The 26,450-nt window shown below is 31.0% G+C and overlaps 1 protein-coding gene across 3 annotated transcripts; it reads left to right on the forward strand.

Moving 5' to 3' along the window:
• Positions 1 to 278: 278 nt before the first annotated feature.
• Positions 279 to 25,262, forward strand: LOC132740842 (signal peptide peptidase-like 3). 3 transcript variants are annotated; one of them, XM_060728867.1, is made up of 14 exons: positions 279 to 337; positions 3,197 to 3,531; positions 5,944 to 6,021; positions 6,855 to 6,934; positions 7,479 to 7,598; positions 8,352 to 8,430; positions 10,707 to 10,819; positions 14,306 to 14,412; positions 15,534 to 15,605; positions 15,953 to 16,041; positions 16,507 to 16,552; positions 17,370 to 17,520; positions 18,490 to 18,599; positions 19,352 to 25,262. In XM_060728867.1, exons 2-14 carry the CDS (start codon positions 3,488 to 3,490, stop codon positions 19,418 to 19,420), a joined length of 1,158 nt encoding a protein of 385 aa, XP_060584850.1. In that variant the 5' UTR covers positions 279 to 337; positions 3,197 to 3,487; the 3' UTR covers positions 19,421 to 25,262. The 3 variants fall into 3 exon arrangements, with proteins under 3 accessions (XP_060584850.1, XP_060584847.1, XP_060584849.1); XM_060728864.1 differs by lacking the exon at positions 279 to 337 and adding an exon at positions 399 to 545; XM_060728866.1 differs by lacking the exon at positions 279 to 337 and adding an exon at positions 607 to 814.
• The last annotated feature ends 1,188 nt before the right edge of the window (positions 25,263 to 26,450 follow it).

Below are 26,450 nucleotides of genomic sequence, written 5' to 3' on the forward strand. Positions count from 1 at the left end.
ATTTTGCATATAGTTGACATTTAAGGCATACAGTATATATATGTAACTGTCCTATGTTGTCAATTTTACAGTTCCTTATAGTGCCCATTACGGGTGTTCTACCATAAGCTTTCATAAACACGGTAAATTTTGCATTTAGTTGACATTTAAGGCATATAACTGTCCTGTGTTGTCAATTTTACAGTTCCTTATAGTGCCCATTAGGGATGTTTTACAGATCACGTCCTGATTTAGTTGCTTACAACCTGATCATTTTTGGGAACCAGTCAAAGAAGGAAACCAGTGATACGGAAACATTGATGTTATGCAGTAATTCATACGCCAATGATACATTAACGTAATTACATTTTCTGCCCAAAAATTCTTTATTCATTTGCAAATAAAAATATCTAACCATTGCATTTTTCAATATTTTTAAAATAAATAGATTGTATTACTGATGAAACTGTATGTTAATGAAGGGAACTATTTTTGACAAATAGAAATGGTAGTTGTGCGGTTACAAAGTCGAACCAAAACAATAACAAAAATTCAGAAATGATTTTGTAAGTGTTCACCTTTAAATCGATCGCAATGCCTTTTGCATAAAGCGTCAAACTGTACAATCAATAAAGTCGTAAAACTGAATATTTCATAGCGCGATCGATTTATGCATTTAAGTGTTTGAAAATAATTTTCACAGGTCATTCATCCTGATATAATTTCGGAGACAACTCGATCTCGTGGTTTTTCTTTGTTAATAAAAATCGTTGATCTCCGTTAGGTATACCTTTGTTGGAAAGTTTAAAGTATATCAATTTGGATAGTTAAAATGGTATAAATTTTATTCAAATGTTTTTTACAGTAGAGGTAGATCTACGATTTACAAAGCTATTTATAGTTCTGTGTAAAATACATTAACTTATTAAGGCATTTATGAATATGATATTTGTGTAGAAAATCTCTGTGTGTTGATAAAAATACGTTCTTATCTTTGTGTGTCAATGATAAACTAAATCAAATGTTTCAGTGTTTTTTATGTTTGGCATTTTTTCACCAAAAAGGCATTGATTATTATGGCTGAAATTGACCCCAACTAGTTCTGGCTTCCAAAACTTTGTAAGCTGCTTTTTAACATTTGTGTTTTTCATCTGATGTGGCATTCGTGTCATATCATAGTATATAAACGGGTACGCTCAAGACCTTAAGCTAGACCCAAACCAGTGTTATGTAATGGGTGCGACAAAACTAGCACAAGATATGTTTTACTCACTACTTATTGCTGTGGCTTGGAATGTACGTTTTGACTGTCACTGCAGAATTGGGCCATTACCAGGGGTTTGGAAATCCAAATGTCAATGTCCATGCTATTATCTGGTGATAGCAGAGAACTGTCTTTACAATTGATTAATAGTGTATTTTCGGTTTTCTGATATTATAAATTTATCTTGGGGCTCAGGTCTAAGCTGTTTTTGGTGAACTTTGCATAACAGCTTGATACGGGTATTTTTTGTCTGATACAAAGATAAAAAACTTTTATGAATGAAGAAAAGAACACACTCGCTCCTTTGTCAACTTTTTATTGCCTTAAAAAAAATTTCTTATGTGATATACCAGGATATCATTGAAAATATTTAACTTATTGAAGCAAATATTGTAGTGAACAAACAACTTAATAAGTTTATTAATTGTCACAAAACACTTTTCTTTTCTGTACCACAATGCTCTGAATGATTTTTTTTAATTACATTTGTAAGACAATGCTCCGATTTAAATATTTCTGTACGGTTAACCATACCTATCTTGTTATGCAGGATTGTTTCTGATGCATTTGAATCTTTGTGAAACAAACTAAAAATGTTTCAAAGATGTGACTTAAAAAGTGAAATGGTTTATGATTTATAACCAGAATAGTTTCTACATTGATTATATATCATTCAGTCATCATTTTGGGATGCATTACAGCAGAAAGCTCTTGTTCTTTCATAACTATAAGTACAACCTCTGACTACTGCGTCAGGGAATCGATTCTTTGGCTGAGTGGTGTGTCTTGTTACTTAAGCTTTTAAGAGGGTGGTCCTGAGTTCAAATCCCAACAACAGCAGAATCATTTTCTGATACAGTGGCATCTTTCTGTTATGGACTAAGAATGTTCGTAAGAAAGTGTACTATTTCAAAGAGTTTTTTATTAAGTTTATGTTACAGTGTGTGATGTTTACTATATTTTATTCAGGAGTAGAAGAAACCTGTACAAAATAAAATGATTATAATACAAAAAACAAAGAGAAATATTATACAATAGAAAATTCATGAATTGCATATTTCACAATTACAATTATTACAATAAATACATTATAAACATTTCACAATTACAAATACATACCGGGTTTTAAATAGATGAGATCTTCAAAACAATAATTATGAATAAGAATAAATTCTATCAATATTTCTATAAAGAAATAGTATATATTTTGAATATCAGAGATGTTACTGCTTTGAATGCAATGAAAGGAGTGGTCAGTTTAATACCAAGAAATATTAGCTACCCAATCATCTTATTCCAAAAATAACTTGCATACCAAAATCAATCATCCATCACTCATCTTGCAAAACCAGTTCAATCACCCATAACAAAAGGACAAACATGAACACATAACACCACAATAGATTTGGTCTGGCCTTAAAGGGAAATTACTACCGTAAACATTCTAAAAAGATAACTTGGTTAAATTTAACCTTATCTACATATAATTATGTATTATGCAAAAAAAATATTTCATTAAAAAAATTCTGTTTAGTTCACATATTGTACATATACATTTCAATACCATAACCTAATTTAATTGCCCTTATTCTGAACAAGATAATCCCCTATTAGGGAGGGTTGATCAAGCCAAACTATAATTTTTTATGGCTTTTTATTTCTCTATTTATCTGCTTACAGAAGTAAACTTTATCAAGCCATGTTTGTTTTGTCCCTGATTTAAGATCATAGTCTGATCAGTTTATGGGCCTGCAAGGACAACAAAGGAATCATGATCAGTTACCTTTGTGACTACCATAGTGTGCTCAGTTGTAATAATAAGGATACTCCTGATTTTGAATTATTGAAATTGAGCAATTATAGGTTTAATTTTATTAGAAAGTTCAATGTTTAACAAAGGTCTGATTTGACATTACATCTATATTGTATGTTAATTCTCTTTGTGACTTTCAGGTTGTGCATATACAGTGTTAGTATATATTAGTTGCTTTCTAAACTAAAAACTGGAATATGAAAGAAACTGGAGTAGTTAATTTGACTTATATGTAAATCTGGCTAAAACTGTGATATAAAAACACCAGTGTAATTCTATTCTGGAGAATACAACATAAAGATTTGACTGAAATGAAGTGAGGAGTTATTAAGGGCCATATGTGGAATCAGTGATAAGCCAGAACTCAATGGTTGTAAAGAAGAATTAGTCTTTCAACAGTTGGTAAATCACCAAACATATAGACTGTAATCATGGGAGTAGCAGAGGAGCAGTTGTCCGAGTCATCGAGTATCTCGTAAGTACAACAAGTTTAAATATGTTAAAGGGAACCTTTAATCTACTGGTTTAGGTGCCTGCCTTGTTCACAACTTCACACCTGCAGCACACTGGGGTGGCCCGACTATTACAAAATAATCATTGTGTGTATTCATGCATGTACAATATATTTAGAGCCTGGTGTAAATATTAAAATATAAATCTGGAAATTTTTGCAAATGACATTGTGATTTTGTGAAAGTATGATCAATGTCAGTTTAAACTAAATTGAATGTATTTTATCCCTTGTTTTTTAACACACCAGTTAAAGATGCCACTAGCACTGTAAGGGTTTTCTCAAAATCAAGAGGCTAAGACCTCTTTCAAATTAATTGAGAAAAAACCACTGTCTCTAACTAGTCTATTTTTAAAAGCCCCCCTCTTTGGTGATAATATCGTTACAAATGTAAGCCAAACAAATGAATATGATAAGATGACAGGAGTTAAGATCGGAAGATAGATTTATAGATAAAATATAAGTGGATTTATTGCTTAACTGTAATAAAAACAGGATAGAAATTCAAATACTCTTAATAGAAGATCTGAACAAGTGTCAAATTATTAAGCACTGGTATTTATTGTCCATGGTGATAGAGTGATTAGCTGTTAAGATGATTAACCTTGAACAAGATAGAGGAAAAATAAAGTTTGTGCAAATCTTGAAATCTTGACCAGCAAAATAAGTATTTAAATTGAATAATACATTATTACATAAATGGATGTAATTACTTATATATTTGAAAATATGAAGATTTAATTACCCTTGTTGCATATAAACTAAATTCAGCACACACTTAAACAAGCTGACTTTGTGTACTGGATTTGCCCACTTTTAAAATTCGAACAGTCCATTCAAAATTTTATAGATCATTAGAAAAATAGATGTTTACATAAGGAAAATTTAATCTGGTACAGATGATTTTCTTAAACTTTGCATGCTTGAAGAGAATAATATTGGGAAAAAAATTAATGGAAAAAAATTTGGAGGGTCCTGGGTGAGGAGGAGGGGAATTGTTCACTAGTCTACATTTTGAGTGATCTTGGGTTGTTTTTTTTTCTATGACATTTCCTTTACCTCCATTATGTGACAGAAATAGGTTGCTTTGTAAGATAGTGTGAAAATGTGAGTACCCCATTTTCTGTCCTGTTTCAAACATTTTCTTTGTTTGAAACCATATGTGTTTTAAGTGATTCCTCCTATATTTCCTTTATAATGTTCACATGTGTTCCACATAGTTAAACATAGTGTCCCCAAACAGCTGTTGTTGCAGAGTGCTATTAAAGTTGTATTTATTATTCTATTTCATGTACTCTAGGTCATTTACAAATGTCAGCATAGTGGATAGAAATCAATAATCCACAAAAAATGTCAAAGTGTTTAAAAAAATGATGTTGAAAAAAGATTTTTAACAAAGAGCTTAGGATTTGACTTTTGTCCTCTCTTTATTTAGGATAAGATAAAGTCAAGAAAATAACTTTTTTTGTTAGTTTTGTTTAAAGCAGCATGCCACCAGATTTGTGCATGATGATTTAACATTTTTATGAACATTTTTAAAAAGTAAAATATTGCTAGTGAACAAAGAAAGTAATTTACACATTGCAAACAGATTGGTACTTAAAATCTACGAAAATTATCAAAAATAGGTCAGAATATGCAAATATAGCTACTGTGCCTACAGTTTTCTAAAATTATTTTGTATGAGGACCGAGGAACTGAATTGATTCTTTAGAATAAAATTTATTACAGATAGTTTGATGCTATACTTGAGTAACTGAAAAAAATGTTTTAAAGAGTTTGGCAACAAATCGGATGACATAATCTGTAATATTATATTATTATTTGTAAGACATATTCGTTCAAAGATTTCACCTTAAATATGTGCCTGTATAAAATTCACCATTACTGAACACATTATACAATAAACCAGAGTTTAGTGATCAATATAATTATTGGGCTGCATGAAGCATGAAACTGCAGTTTATTATTGTATTATAGTTTAGTACAGGGATGATAACAGTAGAGTTTTCAGATTTCATTCTGTCTCACTGTCTGGAATAATAATGTTGTTATAGTGACCATTATTGATATTTCAGTACATTTTGACTTAATATTTCAGTGCATTTTGACTTGATATATCAGGGCATTTTGACTCTATATTTCAGTGTATTTTGACCTAATAATTTAGGGCATTTTGACTTTATATTTCAGTGCCTTTTGACTTTATATTTTGGGGCATTTTGACTTTATATTTCAGGGCATTTTGACTTTATATTCAGTGTATTTTGACTTTATATTTCAGTGCATTTTAACTTTATATTTCAGGGCAATTTAAGTTTATGATTCAGGGCATATTAACTTTATATTTCAGTGCATTTTGACTTTATATTTCAGGGCACTTTCAATGATGGATTCATCAAGACTTTCAACATTTGTAATCTCAATTCTACTTATTGTGTATGGAAGCTTTAGGTAAGTGGCAATATTTCATTAATTGTTTGTTATAATAAAGCTTTAAAAGAGGGCGTTATAAAAATTGAAAAAACTGACCACATGAATAAAATGTACATGGAGATTCATTGAAATTTTGTTTGATAATCATCATATATATTTGTTTAAATAAAAATCTAGTAGCTTATTTATGACATTAATTAGAGAGGCTCATATTATTATTCTGCTTATAATGATGGAACTTTATTCAAACTTGAAATGTTATTAAATAATATATATATAAGGAGCAGCCTTACTTGTCTGCTCATATGGATAAGTGTGAACTAAATGCTCACATGGACTAGCTTGACTTGCCTGTTCATTTAGAAATATGATTATTTTACCTGTAATACTATGCTCTCTGTTACCAGAAAGAAATTACATTTATATTAACATGCAGCTGTGATAAATTATTAATTAAAGTTGATCAGTGGTTTAGGTCTGAAAAAATGCACAAGTAAAGCTTGAATATTGCTGTAATTGTAACTATGGCCTATATAGCAGAGTGATTAAGATCTTTGACTTTAAATTACTTGCTTGTCACCCCTTGTCTATGGAGAGTTGATGGTGGCACTTTGGCCTTCATATAAGAAACTTCATTTTCACCACATGTATTATCACTGTTAGTATGATCTAACCCTATATCTGCTGGGACCCACAGAGATTTCGCTTTACCACCAGTATACAACCAGGCCAGTCTGTACATTTACTTAAATTCTGCAGATTTACTGTTAAAGTTTAAACCCAGTCCCTGGTAAATGACTTTTATGTTACCTGTTGTAATATTTTATTCAATGTTTCTTGTCACTATTCAGATCTTTGATGATAGAACAGGAGAACAAAGAAAAAGAGAAAGATAAAAATTATACAGGTACCCCTGGTGAACCAGAAACTAGTAAGTCAAGTATAAAACTTATATAAAATCTGATTGATGTTTCAGTTCAAATCTAATAATACATGTGTATATTACCGTCTGGAATTATAAGCTACACATTACTGTATATAATATTTAATACCTTAGAGAATTTTTAGCAGTCACTAGTGAATTTTACTGCATTGAATATGAAATGGTCTCAAGGAAGTTTAAGGGATTTCTATATCAAGATAATTTAATGGAGCAGACACCAAGGATAATGTCTGCTGGAACTGCATAATTTTTGTATATTATGTTTTAAATATATTTATAGTTGAGATCAGAATCCCATTTGAAAACTGTTACTAATTTTATTAAGTCATTAGCTTGACTATTCGAAGAATGAGAGAGCTGAATTGCACTCACATTGGCATCACTGCCACACTTTGATTAAGTATTTTACATGTTGAAAAGTACCGGTAATACACAGTCACCTTCCTTCTACATGTACATACAAAAAGGAATGTAACATATCTCCCACCATCAATTACCTATAAATGTATATATATATATATTGATATTTCAGATGTACAGACAATAGACACATGCCAGGCTGCGTTCTTGCCTTTAGGAGCATCAATTTCATTACTTGTTATGTTCCTGTTTTTTGATTCATTACAAATGGTCTTCGCAATATGTACAGCAGGTTAGTTGTTCCCCTTGGATTTCCATTTATCTTACAGGCATTTTTGGCTTAGTGTTAATGGCACTGTCATTTTCCCTTCACCACCTCTGCTATTTTCTTATGAGCAGATTGTACCCAGCTAATTGTTTGATAATTGGCTTTGATGAATACATAGAAGGATGACATTGATCTTTCTGAACAGTGTTTTCCTTCTCTGTCTTGAGATAAGTCTGGTAATCTAAACAGACCTGATGTACTAGCAGAAAATATCCTTTATTTTCCCTAAAATGGTTTTCAAAACTTCCCAAGGATTATAAGAATTCATACTCTGCCTGCTCATGCATCTCAAATCATTGTTGTTTTTTCTGCCCAATCTACATGATTTCATAACCCCCCAAGAAAATCCTAATTCAGGAAAGCTGGGAGTGAAATAAGGTTTCTAATGTACAGTTCAAGCTTATATATATCACCATAATTATGCCAGTAAACATGTTTTGTTTATTTTAATCAGCCAAAAAAAAAAATTAAATGAATGATTTGTTTAAAATATCTCTAAGCATAATTTTATTAAATACATGTAGCTGATATTAACAGTTTTAAATGTTCTCCATATTGTAATTCTTGTTATTCTTCAGAAGATTTGTTACTTGTTTGAAATTGATTTTGACTAAATGCTATAGCTTAGCCGTATAAAGTAATAACATTTCTCTTGAACATAATGTGAAAAACAAATATTATTACAGTAATTTAAAGTTGTTCATTGTTTCTTTTCAGTGCTTGCTACAGTGGCTTTTGCATTCTTGTTGCTTCCAATGTGTCAGTATTTAATGAGGCCATGTACAACTGGTCAAAAGTGAGTAATTGTTTGGTACAATAGATTAAATGTTGACTCTTTAATATCTTTGAAAAAAGACAGGCCAGTATGTACATCTTTTTTAGGCTGTAATAGTTGGCTTACTTCCAATTTTCTAATATTGGCTGCTTTTGTCATCAGAAACTTTATATAAAGCAGTCATTTACAGAAATATGTAAATACTAAATCCCTATTATATTAAGTCATATACTATATTATACAGGTATCCAAATTGCTATAATCAGTATCATACTCACCTATAATATACTTCATATTATGCATGATTTAAAATATTAGTGTCCATTTTATGGGGGAGTAAAATGTAACAGCTGTTTATGATATTTTTGTGTATAGGTTAATGATACCCCCACCAAACATAGTATATTCTTATATAGGGTTAACGCACGTTTTTCCGTGTTATAACGTCTGCAGAGTCCTGAGGAACGGTTGGTGCCTGAGTCCGGTAGGGCCAGGGCTCTAACAGTTCCGAGGGACTCTGCAGACTTTATAACACGAAATAAACGTGCGTTGACGCTATTATAGCATAATTTTTTTAAAAAGATTCACGACGCATATTAATTACAAAGCACATACATTAAATCCTTGTTCTTGGACGGTATTTATCCAACTCTATATGTTTTACGTATGCGTTTTATTTTTCCGGGGCCAACAACTTGGAAAATACAAATGCTCAGAACCGAACGAAATTTCGAATTTAAATTGATTTTACAAAGCTTATCATTAGAGATATCAAGAAAAAAAACATTAAATTACTCTGCCCAAGATGAAACATGACTCTCAGATTGACGGTAGAAAAAAGATCAATGACATCAGAATCGTTTTTTTTTTTTTCAAGCTCACAAGTTTATAAAAGAATATCAGCCAGGCACTAAACATTATTCTCTCAAAGAAATATAAATAGCACTTATCAATACTAACATCAATAAATCAACATTTTCTCAAATTCATTTTGTGTTATCTTGTTTTGTACGTTAATTTGAGGGTTAAACTGAATGACATTTATTTGTTTACATTGACAACTGTCCGTTTCTTAGAAAGGGCGACAACCAAGATAAGCGGCGATGTCTATACGCCGTATTTCCGGCATAGTTACTTGTATGCTGCTCGCCGTTGTGCGATTGAGGCCCTCGAATCAATAATTTCAATATAACACTTTAGCAAACTAGCCAAATCGTCATTTTTTTGTTTGTTTACTTGGCCCTGTATGTATTGCGCATAGGTAAAACCGGGCTATAACAAGAGCGCGTGACTATGTTAACGCATGGTTTTGGCCCCGTTATAACATGGGCAAAAGAGGGAAAAATAGCCGATTTTATGCTATAATATAGTTTATCCCTCTATGTTTGTCAGAAAACTAGGCTAGACTGCTTTTGTCATCAAATATTTATGTTTATGGTTCAGTCACAAATAATTACTTTGTATAATTTATTAATTGATAAACTTTAGACAAATGGTCAGATCAATTGCCATTAAATTCATTATTATACAACTTATGCAGACTTTGAATGTTATTGTACTTTCTACAAGGGAGTAAAATGTAACAGCTGTCAATTAAATGATTTATTATATGGTTGTGTAAGGGTAATTACTCTTTAAATGTGTATATTAACTTGCTTATTTATGCATTCTCATGAAGAATAAATGTAGGTTAATTTAAGTGTAAAGCTGAAAGGTGCAGACTATTATTTGTCAAGTTGACTGACACATAAATAATTTCTTGCACATGACATGTTCAATATCTTTTCTTTTAGAAAAAAGAAGAAATATTTGAAGTTGAAGACTTGAGATGACACATGCATTCTTTAATTGAATCATTGCAAATTGCAATGTGTCTTATGTTTACTAAAATTCAAGATACGATCTTGACTCTAAATGACCTTGACTTGACCTTCAAGGTCAGATTTTCTAAATTCAAACTGTTGGTCATTAACAATGTGATGGGGTATTCATTCGATTCAGAAACACATTATGTTGACTCATTTTGGTTTCCAATTTTTTGGTTTGACTAATTGAAGAACACTAGTATTGTATTCACTCAGGCATCTGTGTCACAATTTTTTTGTGCAAGTTGGTATCTCCAAAACTTCTTAAGGGAATGGTAAGAAATTGGAATGGTATGAAACACACTTATAACACACTTATTTTGAGAGCATAATAGGTCACTGTCCAAGGCCCATGATGTCGCACTGGGAATTTCACAGCATACTGCCCTTCTGAAAGCTCTTGTAATATTCTGTGCATATTGTGTATTTCAGGATATCGTTTGGTTTGTGTGGACGTTTCACAGCAGCTGAACTGATGTCTTTCTTTTTATCTTTTATACTTGTATGTGTCTGGGTTCTTACAGGCCACTGGCTTCTAATGGATGGTAAGTGAATGCAAATAATGCTTTGTACGTAATCTCTTCAGGATTCCACACTGGCTTGAATATTTAGACCATTTTTGGTCTGGATTAAAGGTAAAATAGGAGACTAATACCAGCAGTGCTGTCTGTTCAAATTTGTAAATGAAATGATAAAATAGGGATTGATTGTCAGATTGATGCATCTTGGTGGCATTGTATATTGGATAGAAACTGTTGATGGTTCTAGTATCCATTAGTAATTGAAATTATGAATAGATAGCACTGGAACCTTTTAAACTATATAAAAGTTTTGTTGATACCCAGTTTAATGGTGTTTATGATGTTAAGATTGATTCATAACTTAAATGGGGCATCTGTGACCATGTGGTTCAGGTTGTTGACTTCAAACCACCTGCCCTTCACTGCTGTGGGTTCAAATCCTCTCGGTGACTTTGAATTCTTTCATGTGAGGAAGCTATCTAGCTAGCTTATGGAACATCGGTAGTTCTACTCATGTATATATTCGTGCCTGAAATATTGCACAGAGGGCACCCAAGATTTTCCTCCACCAGTTAAGCTGGAAAGTCACTATATTACCTCTGCAATGTTGTTGCGACGTTAAACTAAAAACAAAAAAAGATTCATACCTGTAGCAAATTTAAACATTGAATCTAGAACAAAGGTAATAAAATTCAAATTTTCATTGCATCTTAAGTATGTTTTTACAGAATTCAGCTGGAATAGTCATAGCCAAACAAGGAAATATAATTCTGTTGAAGTAAAAGGACTTTACAATATTTCTCCTGAAACTCAAAAAAAAACCATTGAATTCTAGTTCATAAATAAGTATAGTAATAAAGTATGAACATCATAAATATTGACAAAACTAATTGAATGTAGGAATTATGTAGGAGTGTAGTAGATGAAATTGACAATGAAATTTAATTTGCTTGAAATAATATGGTCAGATTTCATGATTTATGGCAATGTTTCTAATTTTATTACATCTTAAGGTAATTTTTTTGATCCTGTGATCTTATGAAATAAATGTTTTATAGGAATAAGTACATAGGGCTGAAGGTAATTTAATTTTATCTTTAATGTCAAATAGTATTCTTAACTTTTCTGTTGATCTTTGAATCTTTGTATAAAAACTGCGCGCACATGTGTACATGTACATTTACCGAGAAGACTAAAGTTCAGATCTACTTTTTTCTTACATGTAGATCTTATTACCACTGTATATGTTTCGTCTTCATTATGATCCTGAGTTCCTGAGAAAGATATTTTTTGTCATGCTATCAATCTGGTTTTTACCGATAGGCATTCAACGAAGTATCAAAGTTTCGTTGTTTGTGGAAGTAAAAAAAAATTGTTGATTTTTTTTTTTATGAAAGAAAACTCTTAAACAATTTGAAACAAGTAAATTGGAAATAATAGAGTCAATTTTTAATGGGCAAGATTGTATTGCCAGTTTACCTGCCGGCTATATGGACAACACCATGTTTGTTCTCGAAATAATGAAAAATTCCTACTCAGTATTGGTTTTCCAGCGATTAAAATAAGAAACCGCATCGCTTTCAAAATTGTGAAAGCTTGCAGATGATTGCCTGTTTGAAAAATCACTAGAAGGTGACAACCTATTCCAGATCTTCAGTTCCTAATGCATAGCATTATTTAGGAGATGGTTTTAATCAGATTGCAGAGAAGAAAACATGCAATAATGAGTGAAATTACAAAAGCACTCTTCATTGTTGCATGTTAAATATGCATAACCAGAAATAGCTTACTGCATTGACAGCCCTGTCAGATTTATTGTCAAAAAATACCTGCCAAATAATTTCATACTAGCACATGGAAAGCAAAGAACTGATAATGAAACAGGGAATTACCTAATTAAGCAGATACTGATACATTTTTATGCAAGAATAGCGCTTATTCACCTTTTTGATGCATTAACATATGTACTTTGAATATATCCATGTGCTTTTGCAGATGTTAATGCAAGAAAAAAGGTACAATAACCCTCCATCATTTTTATGCCCCCACAATGTGGGAGCATATAGCGTTGCACTTGTCCGTCCGTCCGTCCGTCCGTCTGTCATTCCGTCAGTCCGTCCGTCAGTCCGTCCGTACGTCCCGAAATCTTGTGAACGCAACTCCTCTTAAACCGGATGGCAGATTTTGCTGAAACTTACAGGGATGAACAACCTTAATGTGTAGATGGTAGTAAAGGAAGGAATTTTTGCTGCGACCAAATTTAACAGAATTATGGCCCTTTGTTGATTTTTTCACTAGATACTATGTAGAAATTTTGTGAACGCAACTCCTCTTAAACCGGATGGCAGATTTTGCTTAAACTTACAGGGATGAACAACCTTAATGTGTAGATGGTAGTAAAGGAAGGAATTTTTGCTGTGACCAAATTTAACAGAATTATGGCCCTTTGTTGATTTTTTCACTCTATACTATGTAGAAATTTTGTGAACGCAACTCCTCTTAAACCGGATGGCAGATTTTGCTTAAACTTACAGGGATGAACAACCTTAAGGTGTAGATGGTAGTAAAGGAAGGAATTTTCGCTGCGACCAAATTTTACAGAATTATGGCCCTTTGTTGATTTTTTCACTATATACTATGTAGAAATTTTGTGAATGCAACTCCTCTTAAACTGGATGGCGGATTTTGCTTAAACTGTCAGGGATGAACAACCTTAATGTGTAGATGGTAGTAAAGGAAGGAATTTTTGCTGCGACTAAATTTAACAGAATTATGGCCCTTTGTTGATTTTTTCACTCTATACTATGTAGAAATTTTGTGAACGCAACTCCTCTTAAACCGGATGGCAGATTTTGCTTAAACTTACAGGGATGAACAACCTTAAGGTGTAGACGGTAGTAAAGGAAGGAATTTTTGCTGCGACCAAATTTTACAGAATTATGGCCCTTTGTTGATTTTTTCACTATATACTATGTAGAAATTTTGTGAATGCAACTCCTCTTAAACCGGATGGCAGATTTTGCTTCAACTTCCAGGGATGAACAACCTTAATGTGTAGATGGTAGTAAAGGAAGGAATTTTTGCTGCAACCAAATTTAACAGAATTATGGCACTTTGTTGATTTTTTTATTATATACTATATAGAAATTTTGTGAACGCAACTCCTCTTAAACCAGATGGCAGATTTTGCTTAAACTTCCAGGGATTAACAACCTTATTGTGTAGATCGTAGTAAAGGAAGGATTTTTTGCTGCGACCAAATTTAACAGAATTATGGCCCTTTGTTGATTTTTAGTTTTCAACTTGTGGCACATGTAGTCCAAAAAATATTTGACCTAGAGTCATAAGATTTACAGAACAGTGGCGTGTGGGGGCATCAGTGTCCTATGGACACATTTCTAGTTTGATTCAGGTCAGCATTATTATCTCCCTTGTTTCATGCCTAATTGTCTCCCTTGTATTTAGTTGTGGCATACTTTAAAAAAGAATATTTTCTATTTTTGTCTCCAGCTTTAGGAATGGGATTGTGCGTAGCTTTTATTGCCCTTGTTAGACTCCCGAGTCTTAAAGTGTCAACGCTGTTACTTGTTGGTCTTCTTATTTATGATGTATTCTGGGTAAGTAAATATCTAGATTAAACATTACAATTATTTAAACTTGAGCACTTTAAACTACAAAATTTCAGTTTTTATTTTGAAACACTTAAAAATAGCAATTTACATTTTCAAATTGAAAGCATGGCATATTCATTGATGCAAATTAAGCTCGGTAAAAGTTCAAATTGGAAAAGATGAATTTGTCATGCTTTTACCAGAAACCTTTTTATAAAAGTATTTTTATGAAGGATATATTTTGAATATTTTTACCTGCTGATTTTTATTGTAGATTTTATTAATTTTGTATGTTTGAGAAATAAATTTAGGTTTATTGGACTAAGAAAATATATTTTAATTACTAAATATTAATTTGAGTGCAGTATTAATTATCCTTCTGAAAGATAATACCATTAAGAGATAATGATTTCTAATGATTTTATAAATAAGGTGTAGTATTTCAGGTTACTTATTGTAAACAATATACCTCATTGAGTATCCAGTACAGGGGAGTATAATGTAACAGCTGCCAACTAAATGATTTATTATATGGTTATGTATAATGTCATTGCAGAAATAAGTATATAACTATTTGTTTTTATTACATGCTTTTCGGTGGTTTATAGAAATATATCAGTGATATAAAACTGGTAATTTCACTGTTTGAAACAGTGAAATTACCACTTTGATAATTTCACTGTTTTGAATTTAAGCCCCTTATGTTGTTTCAGTGAAATACCAGCGTGCACAGTACTGGGTACCAACTTAATGACGTAACGTCGTAAATGACGTCACGTTGTATTATTATTTGCCGCGCTTTTCATTAAGTATTAGGTTAAATGTCTTTTTAAAACGTTTCTTTGCATGTAATAAAAAGAAAATTTGTTTAGTTTAGTGTAAGATTGAAATATATTTCACCTTGTGAACACCAAAAGTTCATATTTCACTCGTGGCTGCGCCACTCGTGAAATATACCTTTTGGTGCTCACTCGGTGAAATATATTCCGATCTTACACTGAACAAAACAAATATCCTCTATTTAATCTGTTTGAAGTTTACATAAGATTTTATTTTGCAGATATTTTTCCAGTAAGTTTTAAAACAACTGTGTGAAAATGAAATTGACATAAGATTTTATTTTGCAGGTATTTTTCTCGTCTTACATATTTAGTGCTAATGTAATGGTGAAGGTGGCCACAAGACCGGCTGATAACCCTGTAAGTATATCAAGTTTATATTAGACATAATGTATTACCAGATTATCTAACAAAATGGTATATGCTTCAAGATAGTCAGAATGATATAACATCTTGAGCAGATTCTGAGAAAATTTAATATTTGGGGTCAGAAAGTTTAATGTTGGGGTCAGATGATTTTAATATTTAGGATCAATTGTATTTATTGCAAAACCAACTTGCTTCACTCTATGTTATTCTGCATTTGCTTATTTTTGTACAACATACTTTAAAGTTCATTTACGACAAATGTTTCCTGATAAGTTGGACATACTTTAATTTGATAAGCAAGATATTAAAATATTTTACATTTAAAATTGTACTTTCAGGTTGGACTTCTTGCTAAGAAATTTCACTTCACGGGGTTAGCGCGAGAAGCTCCTAAACTGTCTCTACCAGGAAAACTTGTCTTTCCAAGGTATACAATCATTCATAATTATTATATTTCATACCATGCTATACTGTGACATGATATAAATAGTCAAAATAGTGAGGGGTAATAAGAAAGAATAACAACTTCAGCTTTAGAATAAGTATTTTTCAATTTCAAAAATTATTTTTGTAAGTTTCAAAATCCTGTCTTTTATCCATAACAAATTAATCTTCTTTTTGATAATATCTATAGCACAATATTACAAGACCTCTTTTATCTTGTATGATACAATTTGGTTATTTCATTAAAATGATGTGAATCAAAATAATATTCATTCAAATGATGTGTTGCATTCTTTTATGTGTGAACCTATATTGAAACTGAAATGCTTAATTGATTGTAAAATTATTAAACTGTTGTTATTTGTTGTATGTTAATAGAATTTTATTTTATTTTACAATTACTTGGGATTACACAGTTGATAAATTCAAACCTGTTCTTTTTTTACAGCATGCAGAATTCTAGTCACTTTTCTATGTTGGGCCTTGGTGATATTGTAAGTTATTTTCTCATTTCTCATTGTGTTATACCCAGATTTATATAGACTGCTTGTTATCTTGAAGCTTGCCAAGTCAATTAAAAAAATTCAGCAGGTAAAGTAAGGGTTAACACTGTAAGATACTAAAATTTCTATCTTGAGGCCTTGAGGGCAGTTCCAATTGAAAGCAGGACATTTTTATTTCCGAGTCAAAAATTTGTAAAGGATCAGAGACACATCTGATAATTGTTATTAAATGTCCCAACAGGACATCTGACTTGGAGCCTTAGAAATCCATTGCCAATTTTTTGGAGTCCTCGGGACTGCATTAGTGTTGAACACTGAGTTATATTGATAGTACATGTATATTGATAGTATGACAAAGAAGGTATTTGCTACATCTTACTACTAGATTGTAGTTTTTACACCCCACCACATAGAAATGCGGAGGGGGCTATATTGAAATAATTTTGGTCTGTCCATTCTGGCAAGCATTTAATGGTTATCATAATTTCAGTTGAAAAAAATAAATGAAATCCCATAAAAGTCATTGTACAAGTTGATTTTACTAGTTTTTGAGCTACAAACAGGTCATCAACATTAAAGAAAATGCTCATAAAGCCACATGCCTTCAGGTAAACAAAAATATTTCAAGAAAATCAAACATGATTAATAACTCAAAAGATTATTGACTGATACATAAAATCCTGTGTTATAGAGATGGTGGGAATATTTGTCACTCTTGACAAAGTTCTAGTTTGGTATGCCATTTCTGTTCATTTTGTTAGTTGTGAGTGAACAATTTTATATGATATACTATTATTTTGTTTGACAGGTAATGCCAGGTCTATTATTGTGTTTTGTATTGAGGTATGATGCTTACAAGAGGGCACAGTTGAACAGTATGGAGCAAGGAATACCTCCACCACCTACTTATGTACAAAAAATCACATACTTCCACTGTTCACTTATAGGATACTTTCTAGGTATGCTTTTTTTTAGCTTGTTTGTTCAGATTATTCAAACTTGTCAAAAGTTATCAACATGAAACTTGAAATACTTGTTTATTTTGAAAAGATGCAGTTGTTAGACAAGGGACATAATTCTGACAGCTATATTTTTGGAGTAATGCCCCTTTTTAACTTTGAATTTTTGACAGACAAGTGTTAACACGGAATACGGTGATTTTATGATACAATGTAACATAACAGCTGCATATTAAAGTAGTCCCCAACCAGTGTTTATTGGCAGTTTAACACCTGTTTTTTCTTCTTTGTCTATAGTGACAAGTCATGAGGAGTGTTAGCATATATAATATATATGTATAGGCAGATTTATTATTATAGTAATTCATTTTAATGAATGAAAAGTTTTCCATGTATTCATAAATTGAGTAAAACAAATCAGATTTTATTGCAAATAAAGTCTGAAAAAGATCATCTTAAAGATTAGATTAAGTGAAATAGTTCAATTTATGACTTTCTATAAAAAAATACAAGGCCTGACCCCTTCAGAAAAACAAAATGCATCTAGACATTAAAGAAATGATATTTTGTGAAGGAATTTTTATTCAAAAGCATAATTTTTTAACGGTATGAAATTCTGAATTAAAATATTGATTTTTTTGTGTTTACCCTTTCCAGTTAAGGGACTTTGGATTCTTTATGTGAGGAAGCTTTGCAATAAGCTTATGAAATGTGTTTCTTCTCCAAGTGCCCACTTGTACATGAAATAGTGCATAGAGAGACATCTGAAGGTATTCCTCCATCAGTACAGCAGAAAAAATGGCCATATGACCATTTACTGTGCTTGAGTGAAATGAACAAAAAAGAAAACAAAAACAAAAAAACTCTGATTAGGATTTAGGATTGTTTCCAATATTAAAACGTAAAGTGGGTGTTTGTCCTTAAAAGTTGGATACCTGTTCTCAATAATCAGTTAATTTATTATTTCAGGATTGTTAACTGCTACAGTGTCATCAGAAGTGTTCAAAGCTGCCCAGCCTGCTCTATTGTACCTAGTTCCATTCACTCTATTGCCATTATTGACCATGGCTTATTTGAAAGTAAGTTGAAATAAATATTAGTATCATAACTGATTTGATATTATTGAAACTATTTGATAGTGTGTATCTAAACTTTTGTAATTGCAAATCATGACTTAATTGAAGATAAGTTTAAAACACTGTAACCGTTATTGACCATTGCTTATTTGAAAGTAAGTTGAAAAAATATTAGTGTCTTAACTGACCATTGATTATTTGATGGTATGTATTCAACTCATTCTATTACAAATTATGACTTAACGTAAGTTCAAAAAAATATAATCATTATTGACCATGGCTTATTGTGGTGGTCTGACTGCATAGATATAAACAAGAATTTGTCAAATTGGCATCAAAACAAGAGAAACAAACAAACAAATTAAAAAAAAACATGAATAGCCCCTTTCTCACCATATATTCTGAATACTTGCACCCCTACCCCCAAAATGAACTAATTTCTTACTACTAAATAGATATACTTGTTAACTGAAATTGATTAGGAAAAAAAACCATCTGTTTTTACATTTCTGATATTTGTAAAAACTAACTTACAATACTTAATGTTTCCTTTTGTGCAATAAATGTACACAGTTTCATTAATTAGAACAGGCTCAATTAAACTAAGACCATGTTTTTATCTATTTTGTCAGAGCCCAAGACTTCTATATTAAAGGATGCATTGAAGGATTTTGAAGATTTTTGTGGCATTTAAATTTGTATGAAGTTATGAATATTTATTGACACATTGTTTTAATGTTGAACTATTATTTCAGGGTGATCTAAGGAGAATGTGGAACGAACCTTTCATCGTACAGCAGCCATCAAAAGACCTGGATGTGTAGTCAATTTGTGATAGTTATACACAATGTGTTCTTTCACTGTATTAATGGAATTTAAACAAAACATTTTCATGTGAACATTATAAAAAATTCCATGGATTCTGTTGTAAATTTTGCATTGAGTTGTAAATGTTTTTATGAGACAAGATTACCTGTAGATCTAAAGGTGTCGGACGTCACCTTGTATGTATTTTTATTGTGAAGTGGTAAAAACTTCCTATGTAATTCAAAATTCATGTCATTGTTTTCCCTGATATACACTAGACCTAAATTAGAATGCCCTCCATGCTATGTTTTGTTTACTCTTCCTATTCATCAGTATACCTATGGAAAAATCAAACCATGGTTAAACTTTATCTATGTTATACATCGTTAGTTGTCCATTTATATCATCGTAACATTTAGTAAGGAGAAGGACATTTCCATATAAACGGGTGTAGGAAATAATATAGTTATGGATGCATATATATGCATATATATTTATATAAAATATAATGTGTATGCTAAATAGTACTTCTAAAAGTTATTTTTTATAAATGTTTAGAAGAATAGAGAAAATGAAGTGTCAAATTGAGTTTTTTAAGTTACACTGTAAAGTTTTATATAATGAGCTTGCTTTGCTTTCAGAGCTATCAGGTAGGGGGGATTTTAACATTAAATAGTTAACCTGAACAACCACCAGTACAGTATTTGGTCTGACAATGTATATATACTGGCAGGCCTGATTTTATTCTGGTGATGTTGGCTAGATGCTGTTGTTACAAGCATTGCTTAAAGTCGTACAACAGAAATGAGAAATATGTTGATTGTATTTTGATTTATATGAGGTCATATGTACATATCATTCAGATGTTAACATATAGAATTTTTATAGGAGAGACAATATTATGGTATATTCTTGAAGTCTTTGTTTTAAAGGCTTAATTGTGTTCGCAGTATCATAATTTTTTGTTTTCTATATAAGGTCAAGGTCATATGCTGGGAACCAATTTTCAGTTGTGCATTCATGTTATGTCTCATTCTGATATTTGCCTAAACTCTATGAATAATTACCTTTCCTAGCTAAATTGTCAGGGTTACCTGTCACTAACTGGTTTGAGTGGAAAATCAGGCATAAATGTTGAATTCATTAATGTGAGAGAGACATGCAAAGGACCACCTGTTTTGTTTCTTAATGAAAATGATTTCCCAATATCTTTTCTAATTAATGAAACCTTGTACATTTATTGTGTACTTCTTAAAGGCGATACTATGTATTATCTGTTAGTTTTACAAATCTTATTTCTTGTAAAAACAGACATTTGGTTTTTTTTCTAATCAGTTACAATTAACAAGTAGATTTATTTAGTAGTAAGAAATTAGCTCATTTTTGGAGAGGGTAGGGATAAAAGTATTGAGAATACATGTATATGGTAAGATGATTTTTTTTTCTAAATTTCATTTGTCCTGAGAATTTTATCAGTATTTACTCTTTAAAAATATCTGCTAGAGAGACATGTTTTGAATGTTTCTTTTAAATTAACCTTACTACACTGAATATTTTATATAGATAATTCAATCTGGAAAACCCTGTCAGCAGGCTTAATGTTAGTATAGAATGAACAATGATTTAAAAAACAACAACAACAAAACAGCAAAGAAGCTAAGAGGGAATATATCAATAAACGGGCATTTTTTCTATTTATATTTAAATAAAACGTTTGTTTTTTTTAATGAAATGTATACATTTTTTTTACATAAAATTTAGATTCAACAATGTTGACCATTGGATTTGTATATGAATTGATCATTGATTATGATTTTTAGTTTTCAAATATATTGATGAAATGTGTATATGGTATACATGTTTAATAGGTGCAATCATTTGAGTACATGATGTATTTGTATTATTTTATAGTAACATATGTATACATTATATTGTTTGGATTGTGAAATAGTCTGTATTGTATAAATACAATGAATATATAAGTGTGAAATCTATAAGAAATGCAGTGTCAAGTGTGAAATGTCATTGAGCTGGTCTGTTTCAAAGAAAAAGATAATGCACAGATAAAAAAAATGTTATAAAGTACACAGTTTTTTTGTAGAAGTCGATTCATTGAAGTTTTGCTACTATACTTTGTAATGTTTTTTCTTATATGCTGTTTCATACTGGTATGGACATAGTTTAAGGTTTTTTGTGTTTGAAAATATTGATATTGGGAATGGACAAATTTCCCTGTATCTTTTTATGTTAACATTTGAGCTTTCAGTAATTTTTTATTTCATACTTATATCATTTTTACCTTTATAGTTTTTTTGGTTAAGGGAAAATTGAAGTCATTTTGATACATGTATATGCTCAGTGCTTTTGTTATCTTCATTTTGATATTATTGTCAGTTTTATTGTTAAACTGAATTTATTTAGACATGTTCCTCAAGTGTCCTCAAAATTTTGAGCTTGATGCTTAATTGAACATTTTGTTAGACTTTTCCTGTTAGGACTATACCTTGTAATATTATGGGATTTTACAACTGAAAAGTTACCATTAAACATCTATCAGTATATTGACTGGTCATGACTATTGACTAGCGTGGCTCTTAACTAATCACATAAGTCATGTTATATCTGTACCTCAGTTTACTCATGTTGGCAATTTAAGAATTTATTTATCAAAATTGTGAAGTCTGTTGAAAATATACTGATAATTCTTGTATATGTATATTGGGTCTTCATGGCAGAGCATTTTTTTGTTTTGGGATGTCATTTAAAGTGATGACTTTATTTGTTGCTTTGTATAAAAGTAGTAAATGAAATATTTTTACAAGAAGTGAAATTCTAGTCTTTTCTAATAAACGTCTATTGTAAATGTTTGAATACATTTTTATATCAGTAGCATTCAATGCATTAATATTTAAAATGTTATACCTGTCTTATTACATATCTTCTGATGGGCTGCTTTTAAGAAATTTAAATATGAAATGGACCAATGAAATTGCTTTAAATTAGACTGGTCTGTTAGCAAAATTTCTGGATAATGGTACGTTTTTTGTATTTGTTTGACATGACTTCTTTGAAATGATATATTTGTGTTTTCACTTGTGGGAAAAACAACAACAGTTTATTCAAATCTTATAAATTATTTCCAATATTAAAATTTTAATTGGAACTACCACCATTATAGAGTATTTAATTGTAACTAAGTCATTCAAACCTATGGGATCTGACAATGTGAACTGTACCATAACATTTGGCCACTGTTTAATGGATATTTGGCTATTTTAAAATGTTGTATACAATGAAACAAATGTATGCAGTTCATAAATTAGAAACAAGACCAAATACTAAGCATATTGGAACAGTATTTCATATGTATACTTCAATTTTTATGCAAAATTTTCAAGACTGCCAATAAGATAAATGGCATAAAACGACAAGAATTAGTCTGACTGAAATATATTAGTAACAGTTATAATTTCATAAATAATTTCCAATATTAAAATATTAATTGAAGTCTGGTCAGTTATAGATGTGCAGGCTGGCCTAGCTCTTGTAGAGGTAATGCTCCTGGTAATTCTGGTGGTAATGTTCATCATTTTCACTTCCAGCAGGTCAATCGAGATAAATACCACATTGTTCTGGAATTTCACTTCCAGCAGGTCAATCGAGATAACTACCACAATTGCACATTACTCTTGAATAAACTAATCATGAGAAGTTAAATGCCGATGAATGACTATTGAGTTATATTATGAATATTGATGAATTCATTATTTGTTTTTAGGTAAATTTGTTGTTAATAAATTGATGATAAAAAAGAAACATTAATAAAGAACATTGAACTGAACTTAGATTACAATCTGAGACATAAATAAATCCCAAAATGCTCAAGCATGGCATTTTTTTAAAGTAACTTACTTCTAGAATGCTGTTAACGAATTCTATAAAAACTGAACAAGGGTTATTGTGTGGGGTTATGGTCCTGGTATAAATGTTGTTGGTGTAATGTTGGTGCTATGAGAGACAGCTTAAATTTTTATTACTATACCAGGTTTGTATACCATGCTTGTGTATGATTTGTTCTGTTTTTTTTTTTATGGGGGATTTATTTTAGTGTCAGTATAATTATGCTATTTTGTTGTTTAAACTCTATAAGATGTAGGGTTTATTCTTTTTTTTCTCAACTAAAGGCCAGTTTTTGTTGTAAACACTTTTAAAATAAGATTTATCTGTATGTATAGTAAGTTTTTAAGAAGTAATACATGTAACAATAAGAAAGATAATGATTTTAATAGATGTTTAATTATAACTTGAATGTTCACATTGTCATCATGTTTATAAAAGGCATATACCATCATGTTTATATAAGGCATATAACATCATATTAAAAACTCGCTCACCTGAGCATAAAGTGCTCAGTGCTGAACATTTAGGATCATTGAATGTCTGTTAGAGAAAAAATCTAAAAAACAAGATATTTTTCAATGCAATTACTTTTAACAACTGTATCTTGTTCAGACTTTTTGAAATTAGGTTATTGTATGGAAACCAGAACAAACATACTTAATATCTGAAAATATTGACATAGCCTTGAGAATTAGCCTTCCAGATTTTATAGTTACAGATAGTTATAGTCAAATCATGGTGTAAAAAGCCAAATGCCACAAATTATCTTTGATTGGTTACAAGAGAATTATTAGTGGCCTAGTGGTCAGTATGTCTTATCTTTCAATCCAAGGATAGTTTGTTAGAGCCTTTCTTGGAATAACATTTGTGTTTTTTTCCCGGTAACATTAGTTCTGCAGTGTCCAAGAAGCAGACTTTACATTGAAGTTACAAATTTGTTGATAGAATTTGTTTCAAATTCAACCTAAGATATTTTAAGTTACTACTTAGGTGAGCAGTATATGGCCACAGTAGCATTCTTGTTTTTATCATAATTTTAGTCATGACCAATAACAGCATTGTCATATCCATACTGATGTAAATAGCCATCAACTGTCATCTTCATACTTTTTGTACTTGCACCATCATTTGTGTTTGTAGATGTGAAATTTCATTCTTATAGTTTGAAAAATACCACATAGTAGGTAGGAAAAAATATACACATGTCATCTTTCCATAGGTAGAACTACTGTCATTTTAATTACATTTATAGTGAGTGAAAGATAAGATAATATTATCAACACATACACGGAAGATAAATGAAATAACACATACAAATGATTGTTTTTCCATTATCATTGTTTCAGTATATTAACATGTATGTATAGAAGTAATTGAGAAAACTTGTACATTCTTACTGGAGAATTTAACAAACAGACTTACGAAGAATGTTAAACATTGTAAAAATCTTATTACATTTTAATAGCAGTGACGGGAGTTTAATCAATTACAAGTCATTATTGAGACATGTATGGTTTTGATGTTAATATAACTTAAAATAAGAGCACTCGCTTGCTTAATATACAAGAAATTCTCAGACAGAAATATCTGTACATTAGCCATAATAAGATGTCAATTACAAAATATTACTTTAAGGACTGAATTCTTCATTTTCATAGGCCAATTAGCACAAATCACATAGAGCAACAGTTTTAAACAGATCTATTACTTTATTTTAATCCCACATACTTGTTTTTCTAAATGCATTACATGTAATACCTTTATTATGTCACAAGCATATCAGGTGAGTGACCAAACACGACAACCATGGTCCTCTTGTCATTCAGAGATTCTGGTTCAGTTCTCATCAAGTGAAATTGTTGGGAAATATAATTTAGTTCAAGTGATAGGTCTAGTTTTGATGTACGCTTTTTAATTACTTACTATTTGTATTTCGTGGAATAAAACATGTAAAATATATGTATAGACTTCAGAGAGTTATTTCTATTATCCACTTTAACCACAATTTTGTATGTTCAAACATTTCCGTTCTTCTCAAATTTCATATGACAGAAAAGATACAAGATAGGAGAGAAAGCTCTAGCTGCATATAAATCGGGACTTTTTAATTTTAAACACGGTGATCGCACGATATTCCGGTGTGTTTAACGTGATATGGCCGTAGATAACCCTTAACCTACTGAATTTGTATAATGGATTTGTCCTGCTTTGAATTTAGAACAGTCCATTTAAAGTATATGGGGTTTCAATTACGAGACCAAACAGTGAAGAGACTGGTCATACTGCACATATGTTCAGGCTGGCCTGGCTCTATATTAGTGACAGGCTAATTGCGGCACTCATAGTTTAAGGATTGATATTTCTGACTTGTACAATAATAGAACATTCATATTCTTTACAATGTTTAGCGTCATTGTTTTATAGAATGGTTTTAACAGTCTGATGAGCATATTGTATAGACTTGCTGTGGTCATTCGTGTTTGAACAACCGTTTTTGTTGACAGAATCTTGGTACTCTTTTTTTTTTCTTGACTCGTTTTCTCTTTGGCCAAAGCAGTTATTAGGAAACTCCAACCTAAATCTTTGTTGAAAATACTGAAAGCTCTTACAAACGACAAAATTCATATGCTGAGTTTTAGGATAAAATGAATACGTGTCTTGAAAAAGCAGAAGAAGAAATAATAATAAGTGATATAAGTGAGACTAAACGCTGTGAACTTAAACCCGTGTTTGAAATATATGTTTAATATATTAAATAGCATGAAAAATATTATAGAGCAACAAATAATTCCAGACGACATTGCAAAACAAAACAAAAAAACACACCACAACCCCCCCCCCCCCCCAAAAAAAAAATAATAAAATAATAACGCCCATAACTTGAACGATTCTGTATAAATTTATTATAATAGTAGTAGAAGTAAAAGATGTCCTTTCTAATCTAATGGTTTATAAAAGATCAGACTAGCTCTACTACATGAGTGACGAATACACGGCACATCAGCAGTATGGGTTCTGCATATCACCATATCACCTTGTTGATGTGAACATTTGAGCAAATTATATACGCGGAATAAATTTACAATTGACCGGCCAAGCGGCGGCATGGGTTCTGCCCAGCGCCTTGTTGAAGTGAACATTTGAGCC

Source organism: Ruditapes philippinarum, unplaced genomic scaffold (assembly GCF_026571515.1).
Source record: "Ruditapes philippinarum isolate M1 unplaced genomic scaffold, ASM2657151v2 ctg393_1_1_1_1, whole genome shotgun sequence".
NCBI lineage: Eukaryota > Metazoa > Mollusca > Bivalvia > Venerida > Veneridae > Ruditapes > Ruditapes philippinarum.